The following is a 26,280-nucleotide window of genomic DNA, read 5'->3' as shown; positions in this document are numbered from 1 at the left end:
ATGCGCGGTCAAAAAAAGTTAGTCTGGGATGGGATGTGAACTTGGCCCCTACACACACTGACCCTAGATTAGCCTGTCGGCCACAGACCTGCTGTACTGAAAGCTTTTCATAAAGTTAAGATCAAATTTATACAGTCAGGTCACACCTGTTTCAGCGTGTCTGCAAAACACGGGAGCTGTGGATTCACTGTGCGGCTCGAGACGCTCCGGTTAGCTCGCCACCTCGTTTCTCTACATGAAACTACAAAATAGAACAACACGTGACCCCAAACCGTTTCGGTGAGAATGCAGTTTCACAGTTGGATTCCATGCAGGATGATTCCTCACTGCTGGAGTTGTCCATGTTTGAGGAAACCTCTCCTGAGTCAGATGATTCCGTGTTGCTTTCAAAATCACTAAGATATTCATGACATTCGTCTGAATCACACGCAGGGCAGACGACCATCAGGTCAAAGGCAGCTTGTGTATAAGAGCTTCTGTGAGCGTAGTCAGCCAGGTGACTCATGGTGACAAAAGAATGTTCCAAGGCTTCCTCAGGTGTTATTCTCATCTCAGCATCTGGATTGAGCAACATTTGAAGGAGATTTAAAAATGCCCTTGTGTCTTCAACTTCAACATCCTCAATTGGATTTGAATATTTGTTTACTGCGTCCGCCAAATTGCTGATATGGTCAAATTCCCACTCTGACAACCGCAGCTGGTCGTCATTTTTCTTCTTGTACTCTTCTGGTGTCTTCAGTCTCCATCGTGAATTGGGAGTGCAGCGTTTCCTCTTGAAATACTGGTGAGTGTTTTTTCCAGCATCTAGCAGGTGGTCTTGTGGCTGACCGAGCAGACAGCAAATAGTTTTCATTACGTCGTACGATGATTGTCCATTGAAGATGTTCTGACCAAAAAACAGACATGCCAAGAGACATCCCAGTGCCCACATGTCAATGGCAGCAGATATGGGGAGGCCCAAGGACACTTCTGGTGCTCGGTATGCACAAGGTTGTACAATCATTCCTTCCCATACGTCGGAGGCTGTCATGGCCAAACCAAAGTCAATTAATTTCACTCTGAAGGGCTCATCTTGGTGGTTGACGAGCATAACGTTGTCAAGTTTCAGGTCTGTGTAAAGGAGGCCGATACCCTTCAGGGCGTCGAATGCTACAAGTAACTGACGGGTTATAGGACGGATTTCATTAAGAGTCAATCGTTCCTCTCTCTGTAACATCAAATCCCAAAGACTTTTGTCTAGCAACTCAAAAGTGATGCAAGACTTGTCATCGACTATGAAACTGTCCATGAATATTTCTCTCTGGGTCAAGTTTCCTGAGCTTTTCCAGCATTTCTACTTCCTCTGCATAATAATTGTCGTCTTTGAGGATCTTGACGGCCGTATTCTCATTTGTTTTCATATTGACACACTTGGCTACTTTGCCAAAACATCCTTCTCCAATAAAGTCCAATACTTTGTATCGTACAGACTTGTTGCGGAGTATGAAAAGCTCTTTTTCCTTCAATGGTTCTGGTGAGGTTGGAGTTTCACAGTTAGATTCCATGCAGGATGCTTCTCCAGTCCTGGAGTTGTCCATGTTTGTGAAAACCTCTTCTAAGTCAGATGATTCCATGTTGCGTTCAAAATCGGAGATATTCATGACATTCGTCACACGCAGGGCAGACGACAATTAGCTCAAAGGCAGCTTGGTATCTCTGTGTCAAGGGTCCTGAGCTCTCAACCAATTCAACTTTTGCTACTTGATAATCAACGCCTTTGAGGATTTTGATGGCCTGACCTCGGGGGGATCGGAGATCCTGACACTTTGTGCAGACGTTTCCTTGTTCAGTGGAGAAAACGTTCTTTTGGTCAAAGTTAGAGAAATCTTCACAACTTTCTCACTCAAGAGCTCTGCAGTGGTCCCTTCTTTTCAGTTCTGAGTTATGGAATGGAATGGAATGGAATGGAATGGAATGTCTTGCCATTGTCAGACGCTGCATGAGGCCGGAGCCGTTGCTGGCACAGAGGGATGAAAATGAAAATACATTTATTGGGCAGTTCTTAAGAGGGGAAAGTAGCATGGATTCTTTCATAATTCTGATTTTGGACCCAATTTGCCTCAAATGTAAGATCACATTTTTACCTACATGACGGAAACTGTAGGATAAGATTGGCCATATTTTGCAAAGATTGTATCTTTAGACATTGAAGTTCTTATCTGAGAGGAGCTGTGGGTATATTTCAAAGCCCACTGTCCTTAAATACTGCATGCTCAAATCAAGCCTCAGTTCTTATTGTTCTACAGCACGGTTCCTTTCTTTAAAGGTTTGGTTCTCTTTGTGATGGTATCACCATGTCACTCTCGCCTATGGAAGTACAGCTAGCGCTGGTCAGGGTCTCTGAACGTATGAGACATGCTGGTCTTGAAATGGAAATAATGTCCGTTGAGGCTGTGGTCTCGTTGTGTTATCACCCCGTCTCCTCCACTGTTTATCTGGAGCCAATCTGGTGACGTTTGTTGGAACATAAATATATGTTATTAAGTCGAAGCAGAAGAGAATCCTGAATGTCACCAGATGGGGTCCTAAGGTTTCCTTGTAGGGCCTCGTCCAGTTTAACAACATAGCACCAGGGTTAAGAGGATCAGATTCTGCGCCGTTGCCCCCCTGGCGTCTGCTCTTCACCTCATAAGCGTGCTTGGACAACAAGCATATTGTCATGTGTTTCTCACCAACAATCGATTTTTAATCGGATTTTATTATAGCAGTATATCTCAAATCTTGATTTCACAAAGGATGTAAAGCAATTGCCCTTTGATCCCACATGAGCACCCGACAGACCTGACGGCAGGGGGTGGTATGTGGCTATTACAGCCCTAAACCCTGTGAGGAGCCTTAGGCGGCCAGAGAAGCTTGCAGAATGAAGCTCAAAACATTACGCAATGCAGGATTTGCCTCACAGAGCAATCTCGACATTTTCCTCCTGCAGTTTGTTTCCCTGTTCTGAATCAAAGAATTCACTGAAGATATTTTGTTTAGGCAATGGAACAGCTTGACAGTCATTTCCTCCCCCACCTGGAACTCAGCAAAGCAGGCAACTTCACTTCAAACAATCTTGCATAAGAGATGGCGAGCACTTGTGGAAACTGGGTTTTCCAGTTGTGAAGGCATTACCAGTTCTTTTCCAACTAAAAGCACAAAAAAACCATTAAACAGACAACTAATCTCACTCTTCCTTTCAATCATGTGTGTGCGGTATGTGAAGCTCAGCAAATGGTTTTTGCTGAATGACACATTTGAACAACATCTGAGCGATTGCTTAAGATTTGAGAAATATGGTTATTTTCTCTGAATTTCCAGTTTGACTATTCTCCCACTGGAACAGCTGTGTTAGATTCCATATTAGTGAAGTAAAGTAGCTCAAACTTAAATTAGCTATTAGGATGTTAAAATTAGGGAGTTTGTTGGGTAGAAAGTGCATCAGGTACAGGACAAAGTGACCTAAATGTACAATTTACAAAAGGAGTTTAGCGTCAATGACTTTCTTCCAAGGCAAAGTTTCCATAAAGCTCAGTATGAAAATCCTCCCGCAGTCTCCATATTCTTATTACAGGAAAGTGTTCAGCTGCCCATTTCCAACCAGAGGCTTGAATTAAAAAAAAGCAAATTGCAAGTGGCACTGTGAAAGTGCAGCTTTCACACAAATCATGATGACTTCTAACCCTCCAACTGACAGTCAATTGCTTTGCATGCCCTTTTAGGGTAGAGTTCCGAGTCTATGGCATGCTCAGTGGGTCATCAAGAGACGTTTTATGGCTTAGTTAATATTTATTGCACAAAAAAAAGTAGACAACGTGGAGGGCATAATTGGCTACACACAAGTGAACCTTTAGCCACTCAAAATTTGATGCAGTTAAGTGCTTTTGAAACCATTGGACTCAATATAGACATTAGTTTAAAATCATGAACTTTGCCTTCACAACTCTCAAATAGCCCATTAGTATCGCTCCAGGCCACAGTAGAATCTGCCACCGGAAGGGTAAATACAGACAAGAGGAATTGAAAATTAGAGCAAGCACAGATTTATCTTCCAGGATGGTAAAGCTGAAGATCTGGAAAACAAAGCTTGATTAGGATGAACACCGCTTATTATTAACAAGTGTTCCATTTACATTGCCTTGAAAATGCTCATTGGCTGTCTTTGACAGGTTGTCCAGGGCTGTTAGCAGGAAGCGGCATGGGTGGAAACAGGACCTCTCCAGGAATGTAGAGAGTTTGGGTGAACTGGCGTCTTCCATTGTTGTAGCGAGAGCGGGACTTGAACGAGTACACGGGCTCCAGGTCCGACACGTCACTGAACACAGGCTTGGACGCTTCCTCCTCACCCGCGGCAGGAAACGTTGCATAGCCGCTGTCAGAGGACCCGGAGTAGAACGCAGGCCCAGCGGAGCCCACACCTGCGTTAGCGTACCAACTGTTGTCAAGGCCAGAACCGGGTGCAGGACTGTCATAAGCTGCTAAAAAGGATTAGGATCTAGTCAGTTGTAGAATTTAAGTTCAGCACTGTGCAGTCTCTAGATGGCCAACATTACCTCTTGGTGCAGGGAGACAAGTCACACTGCAGAGCAGCAGGCACGAAACCCACAACATCCTGCAACACAATCAAGTTCAGACAACTGACATAAGACAACTCAAAACACTTAAGAACCATTTTGCTGCTTACCTCAAAGACAACCTGCAGCACACAGCCATTGTGATACTAGATTCACTGCTACACACCTGAGTCCTCTGAGTGCTCCTTAAAAAGGATCCTGACAGCTGCTAATTGATTGCTGATTGGGATCAGCTGGTGGCAGGTGGGACTTTCCCAACAATCAACTTCACAGTAAGCGTGTTGAAGCGTTCACCACACGGACCGCGATCTTACCAAAATTACAATAACCGGGTTTGGTTTCATTCATCCAGGTTCAGAGATATCGACAATACTATTGTGGTTCTTGGAAAACAGGGTTTGAAAAATTCTAGAAACGTGTTTTCTGAAACAGCGTCCACTTGTTGCTCCACGCATGATTAACAGACGTCATCATGCTCCTCAAATGACCTAAATAGGCCATCTTCATATATAACTTTGATAGCATGTATTCCTTTTGCCAGCCGTGTATCCCATAGAATTGTTTTTCAGCCTACACAGATGACTCCAAAGGGAGAAGTAGTCTTGTTTGTAATGAGATAACGAGCATCTTGTGTCCACTGAGAGTATCGTAAAATTAGATCTCTTTGTTTCATGTGTTTTGTAATGTGTTTTCGTGATATGTCTATAATCTGATGTAGTGCTGCTAGTATCCCTTCCACTTTTACTTTTACTTTTACCCATGTTGGTTTAAGGTTTATTTAATTCCATATTTGGAAGCGCTATACCCCAACCTCTCATTAGGTTGAATTGAGACGATGTTTTCCTCCTGATTCAACTGTATAAGATGTAACAAACGTCTAATATTGTCAGTGGATGACCTTTCCTTTATGAATGCTATATGTAATAAGAGTGGTAGAATAGTTTCCAACCTCATAGCCAACATCTTTGTTAGAATTTTACAGTCCACATTAATTAAACACACAGGTTTATAATTTCTAGGATCAGTGGAGTCCTCACTTCTTTTTTTTACCAATTAAGGACATCAGGGCTTCGTTGTATGTGATTGAAGAATAATGGCGCGTTTCCATCGGTACGAGTCGGGTCTGTTAACCATGATTTGGTTAACAGACAGTACCCTTACTTGATAGGGGTGGTGTATTCCAGAAAGTAGTGATAACGTCACTTGATAGGCGTGGTATATGACGGAAAGTAGATTGACGTCATTCGATCGCGCAAAAACTGAATGTGGCTGTTTGTCACAAGGAGACGACAATCTTTGTTTGAGCAAAGGCTACGTGCTGCAAGTGTGTTACGTGTGTTGTCTTTCCCCTTGCGTCACGCGCAAATGACGACACTCTTTCAACCAATCAACGTTCTGCAGTGAGTCTATCTCCATCCTTTAGTACCAAACAACTGTGCCAGGTACCCCAACGGAAGGGTACCCAAAAAGTGGTACGATACGGTTCGGATTTTTGATACCATTCTCAACTTTTGGCAGTGGAGACACAAATAAAAGGGTACCGACCCGTACCGTACCGTACCGTACCGCTCAGTGGAAACGCGCCAATATTCGCCCGGGGAGCAGACAGGGGTTAGATGTCTTGCGCAGGCACACTTCCACTCGGGACATGGATCAGCCCGTGTAGCTTGGTAGCTCTCCCAGAGAAAATGATCCTTTGTACACCTCTGTCAGGATGGTATCCATTTTACCTAAAGATCTTACTTAAAGAACTATTCTGAGGGGAATCCATCTAACGCAGGCGTTTTCCCAGGCTTCATTAAGGAAACGGCCCTTTTGGCAATCTGTTAGGTACAGAATGGGAAAGTGGAAATTGTTGAAAAGTGGTAATACATATAGTTGAGGCTGAATAAAAAGAAGGTTAACAACACATACACCAAGGCTACACAAATCTGGGTTCTCACAAAGCTCTGGGAAAATAGATCAAACGAATGAACTGTGTTCATGTAAGTTAACCTACGACGTCCCTCATAGTCCTCGATTTCCTGTTTCAAAATGAGACTTTCCAGGGGATGAAATATCTGAGAAGAAATATGTGATTGCCCTACGGGATTTATCCAAAACTCCCCATGGAAACCTCCTACACATCTGGATCTAGTTTGATTAAAAAATCACATCGGAACACTAAATATTTACCGAGCAAAGTAAGTGGTTTGTTTTCTCTCTGCAATGATAATGATATGAAAGAGTTGATGTTTAACTGCTCTTGTAAATTCACTACGTTTTAGATCCCAAATGTAAAACAGAAATATGAATAGAATGAATAATGAATTACTATCATATCATGAATTTTTCAAACCCTGTTTTCCAAGAACCACAATAGTATTGTCGATATCTCTGAACCTGGATGAATGAAACCAAACCCGGTTATTGTAATTTTGGTAAGATCGCGGCCCGTGTGGTGAACGCTTCAACGCGCTTACTGTGAAGTTGATTGTTGGGAAGGTCCCACCTGCCACCAGCTGATCCCAATCAGCAATCAATTAGCAGCTGTCAGGATCCTTTTTAAGGAGCACTCAGAGGACTCAGGTGTGTAGCAGTGAATCTAGTATCACAATGGCTGTGTGCTGCAGGTTGTCTTTGAGGTAAGCAGCAAAATGGTTCTTAAGTGTTTTGAGTTGTCTTATGTCAGTTGTCTGAACTTGATTGTGTTGCAGGATGTTGTGGGTTTCGTGCCTGCTGCTCTGCAGTGTGACTTGTCTCCCTGCACCAAGAGGTAATGTTGGCCATCTAGAGACTGCACAGTGCTGAACTTAAATTCTACAACTGACTAGATCCTAATCCTTTTTAGCAGCTTATGACAGTCCTGCACCCGGTTCTGGCCTTGACAACAGTTGGTACGCTAACGCAGGTGTGGGCTCCGCTGGGCCTGCGTTCTACTCCGGGTCCTCTGACAGCGGCTATGCAACGTTTCCTGCCGCGGGTGAGGAGGAAGCGTCCAAGCCTGTGTTCAGTGACGTGTCGGACCTGGAGCCCGTGTACTCGTTCAAGTCCCGCTCTCGCTACAACAATGGAAGACGCCAGTTCACCCAAACTCTCTACATTCCTGGAGAGGTCCTGTTTCCACCCATGCCGCTTCCTGCTAACAGCCCTGGACAACCTGTCAAAGACAGCCAATGAGCGATGGCCAATCTCAAAGTAATTGCATGTGTTGGTTTTTTCGCTAGTGGATTTGAATTGAGACTTCTGACATTGTTCCTTCTGTCTCTCCCAGATAGTCATGTTTAGCCAAACTAAAAATCTTGAATGAAATAAACTTGTGTTATCTGATCTGCAGTTTGGTCTTTTAATGTGTAGGTGTGTGCCACTCTTTAATGTTGTCTCAAAGCCATTTGAGAGTCACTTTTTTTTTCCCTTTTGCAAAGTGAATCATTTATCTTTAGTGGTAAATAAAACTTCTTTAGTGAGGCAACTCTTTAAACTACTGAATGGGTAAATATAACCTTCACTTCAGACGGACTACCCGCCAAGACAAATACCTTGTCTGTTTGACATATTTTGGCAATAAATGTTTCCTGATAAGTTTTTACTTTAACTAGTATTCTCTCTATACTTGGCAAGCATTTGTTTTGACCCACCACTCAAGATGCATTTCAATGGTTCGCTGGGGCCCTAAAAGGGGCCACAGATGAGATTTCTTTGAGGGATTTTGTGAGGGGCACAGAAGCTGAATTGCTTCAATAGAACTTGAATGCTATTCAAAGTTAACTGGCATTCTTTCACTATTTCTGTAGGCACAAAGTAAACCATTCTGGACTTTCACTAGAAACTATTCATTGAATGCACTGAATAGTGCTTTGCTATTAACTAAATGTACTTTATAGTGGATTTGCTGTCATGTTTTCTAGAAAGTGACACTTCGATACCTTGGTTTGATTTAGACTACAAGTGAGTCATCACTCAACTGGATAGAAAACTTGTAGTGTCAAAATATACCTTTCATCGTATACGCCTGTTTGCTTGAAATGTAAATCGAGGCTCGTCCGGATGAGAATGCCACACAATTGGTGGTATTCTATACTTGGTTGGTTGGTATACTGCTGGTACTTTTTACTCCCTGATCTGAATGTCATCCAGGCTCTTTTCTCCCTAGATTGTCAAACCTAGATACCTGCTGTGAAATAACCTCAATGACAAATGAAATGTTTAAATGTTCTGTGCGGTAAAGTTTCTCATGTTTCATCTTTAATCCTTAATGTTTCTAGACTGAAAACTCCCGTGCTTTGTTCTACTTCTTTTTGACTCTTTCCACTAATGTCACATGCCATGTTGGTAATTCCCTTGGGCAAAGTGGTCTACAGAAATGTGGATTTTGGTAAAGTGTCCTCAAACACTTGACAAGATATTGATTGATTGATGCATGTTTGTATCACCTCTCTGGTGGGATTTTTATATCCTCAGAACTTTATTTTTAAAAATGAAAGCGCAGAGCCCCACACAGCCGCATAGCGTACACAAATAAAGCTCCACAAACGCGCACGGAGGTGCAGATATTCGTCGTGTGACGCGGGTTTGTCGCTCCGTGGCTCCTTTGTGGGACCCCGCGGGACAAGTGGGCGGAGACACGCCTCACACACCTCTCGTGGGACATCCATCCATCCCTCCATCCACCCGCCCGGACGAACGCGCTCCATCTCTGCGGCTCCCACGGTCACAGCATGCGGAAGAAGAGCCAGGCGGGTCTTGAGGAGCTTCTGTGGCTGCAGTAGATCTTTGTTTGGGGAGGCGGGCGGGGGATCTGACGGGGACCCGCTCGGTAACGGAGGACTCGACCTACAGAGGGATCGCGCGCACGGACAAGATGAGCGGCGCGCGCCTCGCCCTGCACGGTAAATATCTGCCCCCGCTTTAAAATGAGTCCTCTATTAGCAGGATTACTGCTGGACAATGTCTGCATTGGATATTTAAACATGACGATTGTAGGAAAAATACAAAAGAACATTGCCTTCGTGTAATCAACTGGTGACGTTTATTATTTTACACTATTCAATATTTTAGAAATGTCTCTAAAGGTCGTTTTTCTTCAAATTTCAAAGTATTTCTTTACTAAAAGTGAAGAAAGTTGATTATTTATATGGCTGCATGTTCAGACTTATAGTGAAGAAACATCCAAATTCCCTCTAGTTCAGGTTTGTATTCTAGAAATAAATGCAATTGAGCACATCATCAATAATCAAAGGCCTCTTTTGCATATTAAATCATACTCTGTAAGAAAATATGTAATAAAAGAGGTTTCTTAATCTTCTAAATGTAAGTAATCAGCTGGGGAAACTTCATGATGGCTTCTATCATTTGGATATTTTGGCCTGTCCACCTGTGTGTTAAACCATGGATCCTCCTCCTTTCGGCTGTCCGCCCTGCAGGGCTGCTGCTCTGCGTGGTCCTCGGCGTGCAGCACCAGCTGCTGCCCGGCTCCTGCAACTTTGAGCTGGGCACCTGTGGCTACACATCAGACCCCGAGTACGGCAGCTGGAGCATGAATGAAGAAGGTACGGTGTCATCACGAGCCTTGCTCATTGACGGAAATAAACGCGGCCGGAATGCTCAAACAAACAGACTTTAGTGCAGGAAACCCAGGTCCCATTTCAATCCAACCCAATGTTTACTTATTTTACCTTTGTTTTGTTACTCAGCCTCCCAATAAAGCCAGTTACTTATCAAGCTTACCTATTTTATCTTACACATGTACTTATGTCAATGAGTTTTGTTGCTTAAGTCAAATTAAAAACAGAATAGATCTACTTTGAAAGTATATATTTTATTGACTTTTATCATCACAGAGACTTTATGCATGTAGCCAGGGAGCATGGAACATTTTATGTGAACATTTATGTGAAGTTTATTTTGAAAACACACTAAGCCTTTAACAACCACCGATGTGCCGTCACTTGATTGTGCAGACATTCTCTCATCATAGCCAACAATATTTAGACTTTGGCACACGTGGTACTAGTTTGGTATTTTTCATAATTCATCAGACTTTGTGCCCACAGATCAAATATAGTATGATGAATATAGCCTTTAGTCAAGCGCAGAGAGCAGCAGAGGAAAGCAGATGCGTTGGCTTCCCTCCATGTTTACCTGCTGCCTTCAGTGCGAAGCGTGAACAGAAACATGTCGCGCTGCGCTGCGTTCACTTTCTGCTTTAAGGTACTTTTCTCATTCAGTAACTATTCCCGGTCAGTGGACGCGTTGTGCACCTTACTTGGTAAAACTTTTAGTTTGAAAAGTGCAAGGAAGTGTAACGTTTCATTGACATTGTCTTAACACAGAGCCAAAAGCCAGTGAAGCAAAGCAGATAGTCATCAAACAGTAGATTCCACCATCTCTTTTTTTTACAGTACCAGCTTTCTCTGCAAACCAAAACCTCCAGACCCTTTTTTTCTCCTCTCTAATAAATCTATTGCAGTTCTATTTAATACTACAAGCGCAGCCTTGGGTACGGCCCTGTCATTAGCTACTTGCAGTGCGGCGGTGCTGAGGCTCTTTTATGGGTCAAACACACTGGAATGCCAAAACGGGAATAGTGCCGGGTGGCTGTGGATGCCGGGCGGGAACCACGGCTCTGCCCTAGTTTCAACCTTTCATACGCTGCGACACACACATGGTTGAACAATGAAATGTTAATGAAGTCATTCATGTGTCCTATACTAAAATCTAAAACCCTTAAAATGCAGTAAAACTAGGTATTTATTTCTGAAATATTATATCAGTCCTAGTTTTTTCCTAATGTCATCTTGTCATCAGCTTCTTAGATTTCATTATACGAGCGCTTAAAGAACTGTTAAAGTTGACCTGACATTGTGACATATATCGGTATTCGGTGGAGTCGACCCGCTGTAAGACGAGCTGATTCAGGACGGTCTCCTGTCCCCCCCCCGTCCTCCGTGCCAAGCAAACGCTCCCCCCCCCCCCCCTTTGTCTTGTTTTCCACTGACTGCTTTCGCCGTGTGTGTCCCGGCACAGAGCCTCCTCTGTTTATCACAGTCCGTCAGCACAGTTTATGTTCCCGCTGTGAAGATAAGTGGCGGCGCTGTAAACCTTCTCTCCTCACTCCGAAGCACGTTAGCTCTCGTACGGCATTCGTGTTCCCCCGGGACACCAGACCAAAAGAGCTTTGCCCCAAACACCAAACCAGCAACCGGCCTGAGGCGGGAGGAGCTCCCAGACGGTGGCTATTACAGAAAAGAAATAAACTTCAGACTACACCCAATGTGGCAATGAATAGGTTCACAAAGAGGAGATGGGACCACGGCGGTGTTTTACTGTTTGGTTGCCGTGGCAATCCTTCGGCGCAGTGGAAAAAAGAACCCGGGGTTGAGCTCTGTGGCTGAAACCGGGAGGGATGCAATGGGTGATTATGTCCTCTAAACAGAGACATGAGGGACCAGATAAACAGAGCGAAGGGGACGGATGGAGTGAGAGGGAGAGCTGTCAGGGGCTCAGACCTCCACCGGGCCTCCTCCTTCTGACTGTTTACTGCTGGACAGTTTCTGACTCCTCTGCCTTCGGCCCCCCTCCATCCCTTTCCCCTTCCTCTCCGCTCCCTCCTCCCCCCCCTGCCCCGTCCTCCGTTACCACCTCCCCCTCCCTCAATCCTTGCTCCTCTCTGAACATGTGTTCCGGACAGGTTGATTAGTCAATGAGTGGCATCATAATCGACCAGCCCACTATGGAAACCCATTTGGTTTGCCTAACCCAGTTAACATTAGTTCTCTACGCAGTAGTTGCCATGTATATTCATTGTAAAGGTAGGCGGTATGTCTTACTTCTCCACAGTCAGTTCCATGCCAACAGCAGAAGGTGGGAAAAGTCATGTGCTGCCGTGTGAAAGTTTGTGGAAATTTACCGGACACTTTGCCTCATTGTGACTCCAAACTAATCAAAGTCACAAGAACACAAACAGACTCACTGGTTGATGCTTCAGTTCCCAGTCAGAGAGGCAAGCAGGAGAAATATTCTAAATATAGTGCTCTGTGTTTTCCACAGCGGTACATTGCTCTGCTAACATGTCATCCGGTGTTGTTCTCCAAACTGGAGGTAGTACTCTGAATATGGATAAGTACATCGTGCAACCCAACTTCAAAGCCCCCAAACTATTCCTTTAATGAGTACTGTGACGGATTGCATAACTCAACTGCGACTTTTAAATGGCCAATAAAACAAAACACAGCTTGGCCAAAGGTGATTTGCATCTAATTGACTTCAAGTGAAACAAATATTACGTCTCATCAGTGTACATCGGTGCTGGTTGTCTACTCTGTCCTGCTCTAAGACTCTGCTTGAACCTCATTTGACCAAATAAGGGATCTAAAAAACAACTGCCGCTCCCCCTGCGTCCCCTCCCCAACAGAAGGGATGGCACTTAAACCAGCTCCATCCCATAAACTACCTTTGTGTTCATGTAGAATGGGTGATGGGTAAAACAGACTGCTGGGAAGGTTCATGGTGCTGTGCTGTCTGTCTGACCTCTGACACTATGTTAGAGTATACATATAGAACTACTTTCTGCTAGATAATCAAGGTGTCTGCGTCTGATAATGCTTTAAAGTTAAGGAATATTGTTCATACAAGTTTACAGTGCTACTCGAACAACTCGTCGGACAACACATGACTTATCGTGAGGGTAATAAATAAGTGATGAAATAAACAAAATAGAAAAATCCTACTAAAAGGAGGTTGCAGTAGAAGTCTTTTTTATATGTTGTTACTGTTACTATTGTAAAATATTACATGGCCATAAAAAATGCTGAAGATCCATAGACTTAAACAAAATATGAATAAAAATATGGTCACCCCTTTGCATTACCCACCAGAAGATCAAAACAACAACATATAACTGCAACAACAGCAGACGTCCCTCCATGAATGAAATTGTGAATTTGTCGTATTTTGCTGCTGTTGTCACAGGGCGTTTGATAACGGTGGACTCGGCCTCCTTAAACGACCAGGAGCAGGCGGTTCTAGCGAGTCCACCTCTGGACCATGAGGACTGGCGCTGCGTGCGGCTGGTGTACCAGATCACTGGAGGAGGTTCCCTGCAGCTCCACCTCCGACCCGATGGAGATAATTTTGACTATCCACTGTGGACAGCCGGCCGAGCCTCTGACAGCTGGCTCATTGCCAGTGTGGACCTAGCAAACACCACGACCCCCTACCAGGTAGGAATAGCTGTAAGGACCAAGGGAACAGGGATCCGTGTGACATTGAGTTTGCTGCTCTATTGCATATCAGGATTTTAAATAAATAACCAATCTAGTTTTGATCAGTGCACCTCTTGCCATGGCAGTATTTCTACCAAGAAAGTGGTGGTAAAAAATCCTCCAACTGCTATATATTCAGATTAATGTCATGTGTTCTGGCCGTAGTGAAACAATGTATTCATGGTTATGGTTTTTTATTGGTTAATAGAGAATTTACATGGCATCTGCAACTGTTTATTTCATCAAAGTAAAGAAAGGAAACCAAGACAAAGATGACTTCACCTGATGTTGGCGGTAAATATAGCAGATGACACTATTGTAAATTGTGGCATTTTTTCAGGAAGGTGGTTGGTTTGTCTTGTGTGTTGTATAAATAAAGTGTTGCCAGCCAATCTAAATTTAAAGAAGGCTGATCCGCCTTAAGTACAGTGTGTGTTTGAGGCCGAGGCACCAAAGTGCTGTAAGAGAAGCAATGATGTCAACCAGGCCTCTTTCTAAATTTAACCCGCTTCCTCATTGTCAATGCAAACTCTTGCCTCCTGCATCCAATCAACTATCAGAAAATACAGAAAATCTGAGAAATAACAAATGTTTATAACTCTGTAGTGGAGGTAGCGAGGTTGATCCACATGCCAAATGAGTTATGAGGGGAAAACAGAACTACATCATCTTGGTACTTGAGGTAATGGCAAACATTCAAAGGCTGACGGTTGTCTTGAATTACTTAAGTACGGCTGCAGAACAGCGTTTAGAACTCTAGGATTAGGAGCCTACTTTACTGGCCAGTGTGCTCCGAGGCGCTGACTGCTAGTGTTGTCTGTCTTTGGCAGGTATGGACTCCATAAGTTAGATAAGAAAGTTAGTAAGATCTGCCTTTCTGACTTAGTGTGGCTTTACGTTGTTATGACATGTTCCGTGATGAGATATTCTGGAATGAGATTTGATGCATCAAGAATATTCAGGCCGTGCCATAGCCCTTATATAGGAAAGGTAATACATCAAGATGGGAGTAGAGCCATTTTCTCATAGACTTCTGTACAATCAAACGTAGTTTTGCAACCAGAGGCCCCTTATGTTGCCTTATCTCAAAATGCTACGCTCCTATCACCTGCTGGCAGTGCAGTGTTGGTCGAGGTGTGTGTGTGTGTGCACTGTGGCTCCCACTAAACCTTCACAATGCCCACTTTCAAATACCTGACCTGAGGTGCTTAAACTGGTGGGAAGGTTCTGTAATGTCGAATGTGACTCATTGCATTTACTCAAGTATTCTACTGAAGTACAAAATCATTTCCGATGTAGTTCAGAGCAACTGTGAGATCAATGTTGTATGCTTTACTGTATGTAAATACAACATTATGATGAATAAAGTGGTTCAGCACCACCTACACAAATGAATGTATTTATTTCTATACATATAGTAGCAACTACTATAACTCACATGTGCATTGTACAAAGTGATATATCAATGGTGATCGTGATGTGAAACGTGCTTTTTATGTGATTTGATTAGATCTAACTTCTATTTTTCACATCCACAGATTTTGCTGGGGGGTCGACCTGAACGCGGTTCGGGGAACAGCGTGGCCATCTTTGAAATTCACATTGTTCCTGGTTACTGCATGGGTCAGTGTGTTATAACGGCTGGTGTGTGTTTATTCATACAAAACATGTGATACTGAGTACGGAATGTTTTGGCTGTTGCTGTTACCAGAGTGCGATTTTGAGGAGCATCACTTGTGCGGCTACAGTAACAGCTGGAACCCAAACGTCAACTGGTACGTTGGAGGGAGAGTGGCCAGAGAGCCTGAGTCTAACCTGCTTGTAAACCACGCCAACAATAACCAGAGAGGTATTTACGCACTCACAAACACACACATCCCTGTATTTCCGTCTTTGTGAGGACCCTCACTGATATTAGGCATTCCTAAGCCCCTTACCCAAATGTTAACCATCACGCCTAAAAGCCAAAGCCCAACCCTAACCCTGAACATAACCCTCCCCCTTTACCCTAACCTTCACCAACACAACTGGACCCAACCTTTTCACCGGCCTAAAACCAATTAATTATCCAAGAATAACCTCATTCTCAAGGTCTGTTTAGAAAGTTTAGATTATAAGAAACTTTTGAATCCAATTCTGCAAAACTTCTGCACTGTTGTTTTCTATGACCGGTACGTCCAGAACTCTCCAAACACACATTTCCACCAAAACCTGCCTAAACATACTGCTTTCATTTGTCACCAGTGTGGTTGGCTGCAGCTACTGGTTGTTATTGTGCGCTTTGTTGGACAGTGCTCTGACAACTGCAGCTGACAGACGGTGTTCATTCTGCTCAGGATATGAAACACGCAATGCTTCGGGCAAACATATTTACCAAATACTCAAAAAGTCCTTGTGAATGCCCTGCATTATAAAACCGTACATATATACTCATACGAATCATGTTTCATCTGTTGTTTTCCTCTTTCTTTGTTAACTGCACTACTCTGTACTTCAGAATTAGGCTCACTGAGGTTCACGAGCAGGTTTTCGCAATTGGATTTGGTGTATTGGTGCATAACATAAACATAATAACAATATTAAAACAATATGTATATAAGGAATGCATTGCAAATGTATGAGAACTAGATGTCGATAACAAGAAAACGGCCATAAGAATATGAAATGTACCATATAAGATAGGTATACACAAGAGCTATGCCGAATGTGGTAGTTTCTTAGCAGAAATTTGTAAAATTGTCCCAGAAATGGGCAAAGGTCTCAGTCCAAAGTATAAAAAAACACTGTACAGAGATATATTCTCATGGATGTGCTTATAGACTGAGGTGAAGAAATGAATGTAACAGGTCCATATGAGGGGGTAAGAGTCCGTATCAGCGGGCCCTGATGGGGCCTGTTGCAGTTTTAGTCATTTTAGTAACGTTAAACTCCAATTCACGATCAAATCATCGGTATGTGAACAACCAAATACTCAGTATATAATATAATAACCGGTTAGGGTTGGGCTGCATACAAAGGCTCTGCAGTTAACATGGACTGATGATCCGCCAGACAGAATCTGTAATCAGGAAGTTGTGTTGGCCAAAGGCTCTGCTCTATTGTTTGGTTTGGATGCAGACCTGAAGGATCCATTCCAGATTCATGTCTTTAAAAACAGCAACATAGTTAATGCTCACTGCACTCCTTCAAGACGACATCTGTTTCACCTCCAAACACAGAACGTGGGTCACTAAAGATGAGTCAGAGTAACAATTCATTAATCAAAATGTTATTGCTACTTGTAAAACCACATGCATGAATCTGACTCTATAAGCACACAACGTTCTGCTCATCTGTATCTTCAACTGTTCCAGGCTACTACATGTATGTGGACTCTGTGTACGCCAAGCACTTCCAGGAAGTAGCCAAGCTGACTTCGCCCATGACCACGGTGCCCATAGCCGGCTGCCTGTCCTTCTACTACAACAGAGATCAAGAGAGAGGAAACATCTTTTCAGTTTTCACCAGAGACCAACTGGGCCACTACGAGGAGATCTGGAGGCCCGGGGTGTATGCTACATCCGGTTGGACTCAAGTCAGCGTCGACATCAAGGCCCCACACCCGCTGGAGGTCAGTCCTGCAGTTAGCGTCCACCTACTTATATTAAAAATAGTGGGGTCTGCTGGGGAAAATGGCTAAAGTGGACGATGAAGATTCCACTTTGATAGATCGTCTGCGTGTTAATGTGGCTGTGGCGTAGGCGACGCCGATTACAACATTTTCCGCTCTCTCTGTCCGCTGTGCTAGCGCGCACAGCGGGACGGAACTCCCTCGGTGCATTAATGTACTCGGGCGGGGGTGCCTGTATCCTACAACGGAAGGAGAAACACTGGATTCATTTCATATATGAAGACCATGTCTGGGCTACAATTGGCAAAAGGCTGTGTGTTCGGCCAAATCATTCAGAAACGTCCTGTTGAACCCTAAATTGTGGAACTTGTTTGGGAGCATCTTCTTGTTCAGGGTCAAAGTATTATAGTTTGTAGAGTGTATCTGACAGACAGTGACCTGCAGTGAGGTCGTTGTACAGAGACTTTTATTTCCTTCACGTCTTTCCTCCGTATCTGAACAGGAGAATACACAAATTCAGCGATATTGACTATAGAAATCTATGTAATGATTGGAATCATACAATAATTGATGACACAGGGGAGGCCTGCCATGCAAGGCTCAACCCACAGAGGAGTGAGGATGGTGGAGGAGCAGAGCTGTTTCAGGCAGGCTGAAAAGCGTGTCGTTAATAGTGATCCTTGTAGTATGTTTTAGATACTTTGTTCAGACCACAAAGAACACATCAACTTGTGGTAAAAGGGTTTTAAGATGTCACCTTTAAGGTAAATACCCTTTTAGTAGAGATCCGTTCTTTTTGCAGCTTTTCAGATCAGTTATGATGACATTGTAGTTAATAGCTGAGATCTTAACATGGTGACAACAATGAAACCAGTGTATGTGAAGAACTCCAGATGGGAGGAAACAGGAGGAGAGCAGAAGAGCCCACACTCACTGACCAAAACGCCATCTGGGAAACCAATGGCCATCCTCTGACAATGCAATTTTTGTGAAACAATGCAGCTGTTCTTCAACTCCAACTCCGGTCTTTGCGTGTCAAAATGCTTATCGGGATATGAAAAAAATAGCGGATCACAGAAACAGAAGTCTAAATATCTGGTGGCTACACCAGAACTCCAGAAATATACCCACAGTCTCAGAAGCTTATCGTGAGACCGTTTTTCAATGGGTTCCAAAATTGGCACTCCTGCTGCTCGGGAGGAGCCTGGTCGAATCTAAAAGTGACCCTGAGAATACACCAGGTCAGCTTGGGCTTGCTTACCACACACATTTTTAACAGAAACGTAATCAAAAGCAGATAGCGGGTTTTAAAAGTCGTGGACGGCAACGGAGGATAAGAAGGGCCTGACAAAAGATGCCTTTAGGCTGCATCATGGAAAATGAAGGATCCAGTGTTGTTTGAACTGCATACACCCACAGTACCTCAGCTCCTGCTGCACAGATTTTGACCCATATTGCAGTCAGCAGAGATCAGTGTTCTGACCCTTGGCAGGCTCCACATTGATGATCCTTGTAGCTTGCAAAGAAAGGCTCTTGCACAGCCTGCGTGCGTTGGCCTTCTGACTGCGGAGGAGTTCGTCTGACAGCTGCAGCTGGAAAACTCGACTGTGCAACTTTCGCCCGGCCCGGCACATGCTGGTGTAGAATCAGAGTCCACGCATGCATCAGCACACCAGGAGTTATGTCTTGTCTGCAACTTCTCTCCTGCAAGCACGACAACTTTTTGACCGATAACTATAAACACAATTCAGTACTGTTGTTTGAAACCTGAGAAGGGCTTTATGTTGCAAATGGAAAAACGCATCAGTTTGCTGCAGGGTTCCATGTGTCCACCATGAAAAATTGTTTCATCTTTCTTGAGGCCGTTTGATGGTCCTTCTCGATAGCCTCACCGAACTCTTCCAGCCCGGCCCACCTGTCGTTGTCTGCTGCCCCAGGATATCCCTGTAGCTTAGCCCAAAACGCATTCGGTGTCCTCGAGACGGCCTCATTTGGTTTCTTCTTTGAGACCAGGTCGCGCTCACTCACAAGCTCCAGTTATTTCCACAAGTTGCGCATCGGTAGAACCAGTCAGCGATGCAGGGGGTAGGACCTAAAGGGGGTAGGTCCTAGCCTTTGCCTACTGGAGCAGAGAATTCTTTTTTTGTGTGGGGGCGATTTTACATTTTTATGACAGTAGTTCTTTAAATGTGGTTTTCGGCTTTTCTATTTAGGGGTCACCACAGCATTTCCATGTAGTTGGTTGGTTTTCATCTCAAACTGTAAAAACATTTCCAAACATCAAGAAAGGAAGACAAATGCCAAACTCCACTGTCTCGTTCTGGTGTCCTGTACAGCCGAGTGGATGAAACCACTCTGTGGCTTGTCAAATGGCTATTCTCTACGACTCCCCTGTTTCCTCTCCTTGTGCTTTCAGCCAGACTGCTGCGGCTGTGGAAAGAAGCTTGCATAACACCAACTGGGTCATTCAAGCCAAGAGTCGTACAGAGCTTTTCCATCAGGCAACACATTTGGCCGACTATGTTTCTGAATAAACCCGACACTGATGTCACTGTACGGCTCCTGCAGCTGTCGCCAGTATTTCCATCAGGAAATAATTAGTAGTTAACATTTATTATGCTGGATGATGCGTTCATTAGTTAAACTGAATTTATTTGGCGCTTGAACTCAACGCGGGGAGATTGCGCTGTGTTTGCCCTGAGCGGCAACCATGTGATTCCAGGTGGTGGTGGTGGGTGCTGGAGGTTCTGCTGGAGTCGAGATGGGGTGCTGAATCTGAGAAGGCGGATGGTGCAGCGGAGGCGAAGGGTCCCATGAGACGCTGAACAGCTGATGCCAGCTGAGAGGGTTGACGCTTATTGGCTGAGAGCGCCCATCTGATAAACAGCTGATAAACAGCTGATGACAGTGACAGCCGGTCTGTACTGGCTGCTGGACGGTCTCCTATAGCTTCATTCGTCAGGCCTCAGCAACGCGTCCATGTTACGATTCACAAAGCATTTCCTCAGGACTAATGAGTCTGAGACGGTTAGATGCATTAAAGTCGTGCATTGTTCGTAGCCCATCGTTGTGTTTATTTCCATGTTTGTTACCAGGTGGTGTTCGAGGTGGCCTTCAACAGTGCCAGAGGTGGATACGTGGCAATTGATGACATCTCCTTTTCACCGGAATTTTGCCACACTGACACAGGTGATTTCAGCAGAGTAAAGGTTGATCAAAAGACCGCTGCATGAGAAAAGGAGATGAAAAACGAAGGCAGAGGAGGGAGGCAAAGGAAAGGGTGATAGAGTAGAAAAAAAGAAGAAAAATGAACAAAAAAATGAACAAAAAAAGAAACTAAAGACAGGGTAAACAAAAGGCGGTAAAGGGGTAGGAAGTGTTACAAGGATGATGCGCCGAATACGATTTCTGTACAAGTTCTGTTTTAGGGAGCATTGTAAGTACCGTGACATTTGACTTCACTGTCAGCACTATAGAAACTTTGAAGCTCTAGAATGTTTCTTCAGGTCTGAAAACATAAAATATTAAGGAGAAAATATTAAGGAGAGCTGGGATTTTTAGATCAGTGGGCCTCCAGGACAACGTTTGTGTGACATTAAGGGCTTTTGTTCCAATTGGACATTTTCAGGAATAATTTGTGATAACACAACTCATTTTGCAGGGTCTCCAAATTTAGATTCCCTAAGTCATGGTTACTCGCTCCAAACCTTTTTGCAACATTTCAAAAAGTTTGTTCAAATTTTGCATAGATTATTGAATAGAAACACATTGTAATAAAAATATACACACCACACATTTGTTCTTTCCGACATTTGAGGAAATGTTTTCTGCAATCTGTCCATTCAGTGTAGTTAAACATAATCATATTAGCGCACAAAACGTCAACTACACAAGGTTCAATGCACACAATTGGATACATTTAACTAGACTGGGAAAAAGGGTGATGGCCGTCCTTCACACTAACGCTGTTCATTAAATCCCAATCAACGGCTAAATCCTTTTTCAAACCAGCAGTGACCAGAGACACTACCGTGCATGTCCATGTCCATGTTTATATTCATATTTTTTTCCATGGTGTTATACAATCACATGCATACTTTTCACGTCCCTGACCTCTGTTATTAATGTTGCTTTTTGTGCCCCAGAACCAACCTTTGACCCCTCCATAGCCAACTGTGACTTCGAGAATGGGCTGTGTCTGTACCATCAGGAGAGGACAGAGAGTAAGGTGTGGAGCATAGCGTCAGTAAAGCCTAATGCCTACAGGATAGGAGACCATACCACAGGAACAGGTGAGTCACCTAATACATGATTATCGCTGCCTGGTTTGTCACAGCGAGAATACTTTTGGTTTGTACATGAACACTCTCATTGTCAAGATTAATGACTTAAAATGGACCATAAAGTGCTAAATTGTGGAGTTAAACCAAGCGTGTCAAATCTAATATCGGCCTACATACTTTTCAATATGGTTTTGAAACAATTGTGCAATTTTGGCTTGAAACTTGGAACTGAGACCGTGTACTCATGACCTCCTGATCTTCCTCCGATCTCTCTTAGGACGTTTCCTCGTGGCAAACACACGTTTTACTTTGCAGCCCGGCTATGTGGGTCGGCTTCATGGTCCATTGTTACCAGGCAACCACAAATACTGCCTGAGGTTCTACTACCTGCTGCATGGCTTTAGGAAAGTAGACAATGCTCTGTTTCTCTACATTTATGACGAGAACAATGTGGCCCAGGAGAAGGTGTGGAGCCTGACTGACACTTCAAAGGCTGTGTGGACTGAGGTGGAGATCACCTACATGAAGCCAATGTTCACCAAGGTGGGTGATGTATGTGGAAGAAGTGGAAGACTGAATGGATGAACGGTTGGATGGATATGGATGGATGAAGATGACGATGGAAGGATGGACAAATAGATGAATGTGGATGGATGCATTGTTGAAAATATGGATGATGGATTGATGGATGTAGATGGAGTGGATGGATGAATTTGAATGGATGAATGGATTGATGGATGGATAAATATGGATAAATCAACGATGGATTGATGGACAAAACGATAGATTTTTGATAGATGTTACATTTGCATGGAGGGATGAACAGATAGAGGGTTGAAACATGGATTGATGGATCCATCGATGGAATGGATGGATGATTTTGGAAGGGTTGATGGATGGACAACAGTAATACTTACAGCCGTTTTTTTCTGTTTCCCAGGTCGTGTTTGTCAGCATATGTAAGAACTTCTGGGAATGTGGCCTTGCTGCCATCGATGACATCACAGTCAGCCTGGGGGATTGTCGAATGACAGCAGGTGAAAGGCCTACAAAGACGTACACTGACAACTGTTGTTAATGTCATAACAACGGGACATCAACCAGAAGCCTCTTTGAAGCCATTTCGTCAATAGCTCCAGCCCGGGTCCCACTGACTTTCTTTTTGTCCGTCTCGCTCCTCAGGCTCCCTCCCGGGCCAGTGTGACTTTGAAGGTGGAATCTGTGGCTACACCCAAGACAAGAGAGAAGACAAAGCCGACTGGCTGAGAATTCGAGGACACACCCCTACCTCTTTTACAGGACCCCGAGGAGACCACACTACTGGGGTGGGTGAGTCATTTCCTCATGCGTTGCTCCATTCATTCATTTGAAAGATCACAACCCCGGCCGCCCCCGACTGGATGGAACCCGATGTGTGAAACTTAACTGAAAGCATCATCTTATTTTCCTATAATTCTTGTAAGATGTCTAAAGTTGGAGTAGTCGTGTTAGTTTTTCTTGCACGCTTCATTTACGCCGCGTAAATAACCGTGTCTTTCACCTTCCTCCCCCAGGCTACTTCATGTACATCGAGGCGTCCCTCATGCGTCCAGGTGACAAGGCCCGACTGCTGACCTCTGACCTGCGGGGCTCTTCGTCCCCTCAGTGCCTGGTCTTTTACCACCACATGTACGGCTCCGGCACCGGCATACTGAGCGTGCTCCTGCGCCGCGCCGACGGACAACGCGACACTTTGCTGTGGCGCCGCCGCGGCGAGCAGAGCGTCAGCTGGATGAGGGCAATGGTGGACTACCACTGCGACGTCCGACACCAGGTGCGTCAGCGGGGTATTAACGCATTTAAATCGTATTTCCAAAGCCACTCTGAAAAGTGTATAATATTAATATTAACACCAGCATTGATGTGTTACATAACAGCCGTCACATCATTTAGTGTGCTGGTCAAAAAAACACATTTAAGTGCAAACTTTAAATACATATGCAGGTTCAAATAAAACGGTCTTGCACACTGTCCTTTGACTGGTGGACGTCCCCCTTAGCCTCACCTAGTTGTGTGTTTCCTGCAGATTGTATTTGAAGCCATCCGGGGCCCGACACTGCGGAGCGATATCGCCATCGATGACATCCATTTCAAAAGGGGACCCTGTGAAGGTTAGTGTAATACTTATTTGACTCTAAAGAGCCATGCAGACACATGGCGTAACAGCATAACATCCGTCGTGTCTCTCCCTCCTCTTCAGATCCCGGCGACGTCACTCCGTACTCGGGCTTCTCCGAGTTTTTCAATGAGATTGAGAAATGAGACAGGCGGGACGTTCCGCGCAGCTTTTTCTTTGTTCTTTGGAAGTGCAAGTTTGAAGGAGCCTTCGAGACAATTGACAGCGTTGTAGAGCGATGCTTTTGTTGCAGCCTGGACCTCCACCCCGCTGTACTTCCCTTTCATTCACGTCCCCAGTCCAGACAGTTTTTGTGCTATTGTGTCGTCGGCCCCAGTTCATGACAACGCATTCAGTCAGTCATCACTCAAATGAGTGACAACACTCCTTAACAGGTGTTAAGGCAAGTCAACGCTGTGCACGAAAAAGAGGTTGTGCAAATATTTGCCCTTTATTTGGCACAGATTTTATTTGATTTTAAACACCTGACGTTCCTCGAAGGTAACAGTGTATTTGCTGGGGACTATTGTTAGCGCCAATGAATCGACATTCGCTTCTCTAGTGAGCATTTGGAGCCAAACTGAATCAACAGTTGAAAAATCTGTGCACAGTTGGTGCATAGATGTGGTTTGTGTGGGAGGAAAACAAAGCAGACAGCCACAAGACAACATAATGAACACATTAATGCCGAACACACCAGGCAGCGGCAACTGACACTTGTTTGGCCTCCAAAACGCAAGCAGGCAATACTTAATAATCCTTTCATTTTTGCTTCCAATGTTTGAATTTACACATGGATTGGTTTTCCGAGAGGTGGTGATGTCAGGAAATGTCCACACGCCCGTGCGGATCTTTCCCACGTTTCTCATCTCACAATAGAACCACGGTTGCATTGGTTATTTTTTTCACCAGATTCCACACATTGTATTATGTTAGTTCCACTGTGACAAAGGATACGAGTCCAGCATCAGTCTTAAGCCACAATCAGATATTGTCACGTTTGTTTTTGGTAAATGCAGTGTATCAGTGTCTTCTCAAGACGTGGATTTGGGGAGGTGCTGGAAACCTTCCCAGGGGATTGAACCAGTGCCCAGTCATTGGTATTGTAACGTTCCCGTGGACTCTCCAGCCAATCATGCTACTAATCTTTAATCTTCTGCTGTGCACCAGACTGAACGTGGAGGTGTGGGCAATAATTCAGAGGTCTGGAACCTGACTACATACTGTGAGCTTCTCTACTGACAACTAGACTTTATTTCTTGCTTATCTCACAATTCTATTAACCCTTGACACCAAAGTGCATGAATCCGTCACTTGAACTCTTATGTTTGGCTCCAGTAAACGTTGATCTTACTTCACCCCTTAAAGAAATGTTTTGGTTTGTATCAAGTTATTTGGTCTCCATTGATGGTATAAAAGAAGTGGACGTACTTACTGTTTGTGCTGTGCCGATTTGATGCTGCCATCTTGTTTTTTTGGTCGTCGCTATCTTAGTTTTTTTAACCAGTAGTGACAGGACCAGAGTGTTAAAAACTTTCATGAACCGAAACCCCCCCCATCCTCCCCCAACATGAAGGGTTAAAGCAGCACGTCAAAAACACGATAATCCACCAGAAAGAGCAATGTCAGCGTAGCAACCTGTCAATCAAGAGGTAGCCCCGCCCTAAAGCATGCCTTGCTTTATGGTATTTATGACTCTAGATTTACCATAATTTACTCAACAAACATTATGTTGTAGACTTGAAACAACAGATTGAGACATAAACTCATGTTTAGTTTGTTTTAAGAGAAGTAGAGTCGTGTTTTACATCCCGACCTTTTGTTACCTGTGAAGTCGCCCCCCGATGGACGTTGAGGAGAATGCAAGCTTAAGCAATTAAAACATTGGCTTCCCTCTTTACAATTGGAGGTTGCCGCCAGGTCGCCGACATTTTGAGGAATTTTATATGTGTAGTCTGAGTTGAGCGCGCAGCGCTAGCAAGCAGAGCGGAGAGGAAATTATCAGCGCTCCACGCCGATGTTGTTAATAACTCTCAAATCTTTCCTCAGGGGAGAATCAAATATATTGAAAAGACAAAATATTTGGATGGTCAACCAATAACATAAGTTCAATATAGTAACCCATCATATCATATTGCTATGATAACTAACCGTTTATAAACATTTCTTGATCAAACCATGCCAGCTTCCTGTTTGTTTGCTTCTATCCATACGTGGATTATCTTACCTTATAGACCACGACAACATGTGACACATGATGAGCTCTTTACAGCAGTCAAACAAGATCATGTCTTGAAGCCTGTTCTTTTCTGGTACTTGACATTTCCACATTCCATATGTAAATGAAAGAAACTACATAGACAAAATCACATGGTTTGATATTAATAATATCAATAAT

General features: G+C 44.0%; 3 protein-coding genes across 5 annotated transcripts; 2 read left to right on the top strand and 1 right to left on the bottom strand.

The window, feature by feature from the left end:
- Window positions 1–3,787: 3,787 nt before the first annotated feature.
- On the bottom strand, window positions 3,788–4,773 carry LOC144386326 (uncharacterized). 2 transcript variants are annotated; one of them, XM_078087055.1, is made up of 3 exons: window positions 4,703–4,773; window positions 4,572–4,630; window positions 3,788–4,496 (listed from the first exon to the last, which is right to left on the bottom strand). In XM_078087055.1, the coding sequence occupies exons 1-3, from the start codon at window positions 4,729–4,731 to the stop codon at window positions 4,168–4,170; spliced, it is 417 nt and encodes a 138-aa protein (XP_077943181.1). In that variant the 5' UTR covers window positions 4,732–4,773; the 3' UTR covers window positions 3,788–4,167. The 2 variants fall into 2 exon arrangements, with proteins under 2 accessions (XP_077943181.1, XP_077943182.1); XM_078087056.1 differs by having other exon boundaries at window positions 3,788–4,493; window positions 4,703–4,772.
- A 2,372-nt stretch (window positions 4,774–7,145) lies between these two features.
- LOC144386325 (uncharacterized) lies at window positions 7,146–7,901 on the top strand. The gene is made up of 3 exons (XM_078087054.1): window positions 7,146–7,216; window positions 7,289–7,347; window positions 7,423–7,901. The coding sequence occupies exons 1-3, from the start codon at window positions 7,188–7,190 to the stop codon at window positions 7,749–7,751; spliced, it is 417 nt and encodes a 138-aa protein (XP_077943180.1). The 5' UTR covers window positions 7,146–7,187; the 3' UTR covers window positions 7,752–7,901.
- Window positions 7,902–9,119: 1,218 nt separating this feature from the next.
- mamdc2a (MAM domain containing 2a) lies at window positions 9,120–26,061 on the top strand. 2 transcript variants are annotated; one of them, XM_040196616.2, is made up of 14 exons: window positions 9,120–9,460; window positions 9,995–10,120; window positions 13,542–13,792; window positions 15,373–15,457; window positions 15,546–15,683; window positions 17,188–17,444; window positions 20,540–20,633; window positions 21,590–21,736; window positions 22,005–22,270; window positions 22,668–22,764; window positions 22,910–23,056; window positions 23,281–23,540; window positions 23,793–23,877; window positions 23,967–26,061. In XM_040196616.2, exons 1-14 carry the CDS (start codon window positions 9,433–9,435, stop codon window positions 24,026–24,028), a joined length of 2,043 nt encoding a protein of 680 aa, XP_040052550.1. In that variant the 5' UTR covers window positions 9,120–9,432; the 3' UTR covers window positions 24,029–26,061. The 2 variants fall into 2 exon arrangements, 1 of the variants encoding a protein (XP_040052550.1); XR_013452033.1 differs by having other exon boundaries at window positions 9,212–9,460; window positions 22,910–23,052; window positions 23,967–25,257.
- The last annotated feature ends 219 nt before the right edge of the window (window positions 26,062–26,280 follow it).

Source organism: Gasterosteus aculeatus, chromosome 13 (assembly GCF_964276395.1).
Source record: "Gasterosteus aculeatus chromosome 13, fGasAcu3.hap1.1, whole genome shotgun sequence".
Taxonomy (NCBI): domain Eukaryota; kingdom Metazoa; phylum Chordata; class Actinopteri; order Perciformes; family Gasterosteidae; genus Gasterosteus; species Gasterosteus aculeatus.
This window is presented reverse-complemented; position numbering and strand designations above follow the sequence as displayed.

Bases quoted from the DNA above. Each gene is read 5' to 3' on its own strand.
- LOC144386326 (XM_078087055.1), bottom strand. From the start codon at position 4,731: ATGGCTGTGTGCTGCAGGTTGTCTTTGAG. The intron at 4,631-4,702 runs GTAAGCAGCAAA...ATTGTGTTGCAG, and splicing joins TGCTGCAGGTTGTCTTTGAG to GATGTTGTGGGTTTCGTGCC. The intron at 4,497-4,571 runs GTAATGTTGGCC...AATCCTTTTTAG, and splicing joins TTGTCTCCCTGCACCAAGAG to CAGCTTATGACAGTCCTGCA.
- mamdc2a (XM_040196616.2), top strand. From the start codon at position 9,433: ATGAGCGGCGCGCGCCTCGCCCTGCACG. The intron at 15,458-15,545 runs GTCAGTGTGTTA...TGCTGTTACCAG, and splicing joins TGTTCCTGGTTACTGCATGG to AGTGCGATTTTGAGGAGCAT. The intron at 22,271-22,667 runs GTGGGTGATGTA...TCTGTTTCCCAG, and splicing joins TGAAGCCAATGTTCACCAAG to GTCGTGTTTGTCAGCATATG.
- LOC144386325 (XM_078087054.1), top strand. From the start codon at position 7,188: ATGGCTGTGTGCTGCAGGTTGTCTTTGAG. The intron at 7,217-7,288 runs GTAAGCAGCAAA...ATTGTGTTGCAG, and splicing joins TGCTGCAGGTTGTCTTTGAG to GATGTTGTGGGTTTCGTGCC. The intron at 7,348-7,422 runs GTAATGTTGGCC...AATCCTTTTTAG, and splicing joins TTGTCTCCCTGCACCAAGAG to CAGCTTATGACAGTCCTGCA.